The sequence below is a fragment of the Octodon degus genome, unplaced genomic scaffold (assembly GCF_000260255.1).
Source record: "Octodon degus isolate 3935 unplaced genomic scaffold, OctDeg1.0 scaffold00092, whole genome shotgun sequence".
Lineage (NCBI taxonomy): Eukaryota > Metazoa > Chordata > Mammalia > Rodentia > Octodontidae > Octodon > Octodon degus.
This window is the reverse complement of record NW_004524668.1, coordinates 9,478,396-9,480,672: the sequence shown is the minus strand read 5'-3', so window position 1 is coordinate 9,480,672 and position 2,277 is coordinate 9,478,396. Positions and strand designations below refer to the sequence as shown.

General features: G+C 53.0%; 1 protein-coding gene across 1 annotated transcript in view; it reads left to right on the top strand.

Moving 5' to 3' along the window:
* The window catches only part of LOC111818461 (forkhead-associated domain-containing protein 1-like), a 125,727-nt gene that overhangs the window by 90,962 nt on the left and 32,488 nt on the right, over window positions 1–2,277 (top strand). Inside the window, exon 7 of the mRNA XM_023722454.1 lies at window positions 1,247–1,377. Within this exon, the coding sequence (XP_023578222.1) occupies window positions 1,247–1,377 (131 nt within the window). The remainder of the gene's footprint in view (window positions 1–1,246; window positions 1,378–2,277) is intronic.

Below are 2,277 nucleotides of genomic sequence, written 5' to 3'. Positions count from 1 at the left end.
TCAGGCCCATATGCCAGGCCTGAGCTGAGTCTGGAGGGGACAAGGTGTAGTAGCGGGGAAAGGAAGGTCTCCCACACACTCACTGGGCCTGGGCTAGGACTGGATCTGGGGTCCCTAGAACATGGTAGAAATTCTCACTCTGCGGGTGGAGTGGGGGGGGGTGCTGCGGAGTGGAGGGGGTCCCAAGGGGGTGGAAGGGGGTCTCACCCACGCTGCGCCTGGGCTTGGACTGGCAGGTCCTGCCAGCGCAGGACAGCTGGAAGCTCTCCTACACACTCACCGGGCCTGGGCTAGGACTGGACAAATAATTTTTTAGAAAATTAAATTAAATTAAAATGGGCTGGGCATGTAGCTCAGTGAAAAGGCCCTGGGTTCAAATAGTTTAGCCCTAGACTGCAGGCCACTCTGGTCCCGCCTATCAAAGCTTGAAGGCATGCCGCATAGAGGCCTAGATGTAAGGAACTATGCCCTGGAACAAAGCTCATTTTTTAAAATGAACTGCTCATTACACAGACGTGCTTGCTTGATGCACCAGCCCCCAAGGCTGGGGTGAGCATTTTTCCAAGAAAGAACCATATGAGATGATCTAACAGCATAGCACATCGACACCCGTCTTTCCACTTTTCCTCCAAATAAATATAATAGCATTAGTTAGGAGCTTAGTCCCAAAATCCAGTGCATAAACAACAGATACTCACAACCTCACTCCATGTTAGTGATTCAAAAACTTGTTGACAGAAGCTGCTGTCCAGGGATTTAAAGCTGCAGCAGGTGCTGCAGTCCCCTTTGCATGACCTGGGTGGCCTTGGTTCCCTAGGGCCACTTGAGGGTCCTCAGGCCACTGGGCTAATAGGTGGTAGAGATGGGCTCCAAACCGGGATGAGGGTGAATCCACCAACCCACCTCGTCATGGCATTCGGGAGGCAGTGGCAACCCCGCGGCACTCTCCTCGTCCTTCTTGGCCTCTGCGCTGCCAGGCTCCTGCTGCCATTTGCCCTGTGGGACCTGTGCAAAGGGCCCCTACATGTCTGTCCTGCCACAGCGACACCACTGACTTCCAAGTCTCCGAGATTTCCATTAGTGACTGTTAGTGGATGTTGGTCTGGGCCCCATTCCGGTTTCGGGGATCACTAGAGATAGCCCCTTCCTCTGGGCCAGGGTGGTCCTCAAGCTGGCTGACAGGGGCTGCGATGAGGACAGTGTTCCTATTAGCTCTCAGTGGGTCTTGTTTTCTTTTCTTAACCAGGGAAGGTGACATCTTTGCAGAAGGACATGGTAGAAAGGAATGAGCAAGTTCAACAGCTCAAAGAAGAAGTGAATCAACTGAAGACTCAGAACAAAGAGAAAGGGTACCAGCTGGAGGCGCTGGGCTCCAGAGTAAGTGTCCTGGGGCACACGTCCCCGGAGTGACGTGACGCACTCGTGTCATTTACCCTGGGCCCTGGTCTTAGATTTCATTGCCTCCTGGAGTCTGGGCTCAGTAGCTTCCCTGTGAATAGCATGCATGCGGCTCAGAGAGGGCTGGAGGTGGATTCCAACCCGGCACACATGTTCTAATGCCGGATATTGGTGCTGGGGATCAAACTCAGGATCTCATGCTTTAGGGCCAGGGAGATAGCCTCTGAGCTATCTCCCTGGCCCTAAATTTGTTTCTTTAATCTCGTAACAAGCACAGCTCTAAGCATATACTTCCACGGCCAGACTTCCTGTTAGAATAGAACAGCAGTGTGCCGCATGCACAGAGGACCACGGGGGCTTTCTCTTGTCCCTGTCACCACCTTCAAAGCAGAACATGGGTCTAAAAGCCTTTGGCGTTAGACATGGTGGTGCACACTTACAATCCCAGCACTCAGGAGGCTGAGGCAGGAAGATCATTGCAAGTTCGAGACCAGCCTGGGCTACAAAGTGAGCTCAGGGCCAGCCTGGGGCTATGAAGAGAGTTTCTGTCTAAAATAATAATAATAATAATAATAATAATAAAATAAAAAAGCCTTTGGGATGTGCACATGCCACTAGCGAAAGTGGCTGTGGACCCTGGGAAATGTGCCCGGGCAAGTCGGGTCCTGGAGCCACTCCCCACCCCCGCATGGCCCCGCAGCGGCGGCTCTTTCTTTGCTGTTCTTTCCCCACCCAGTGCTCGGCCCTCAAAGAAGAGTTAAAAAAGGAAGGCGCCCAGAAGGAGCACAGGGAAGCCCAGGAGAAGGAATTAAGACGCTGCAAATCCGTGAGTTGGGCCTCCTCGCTCACAGGTGCACACAGGAGATTAGACCTGGCCCC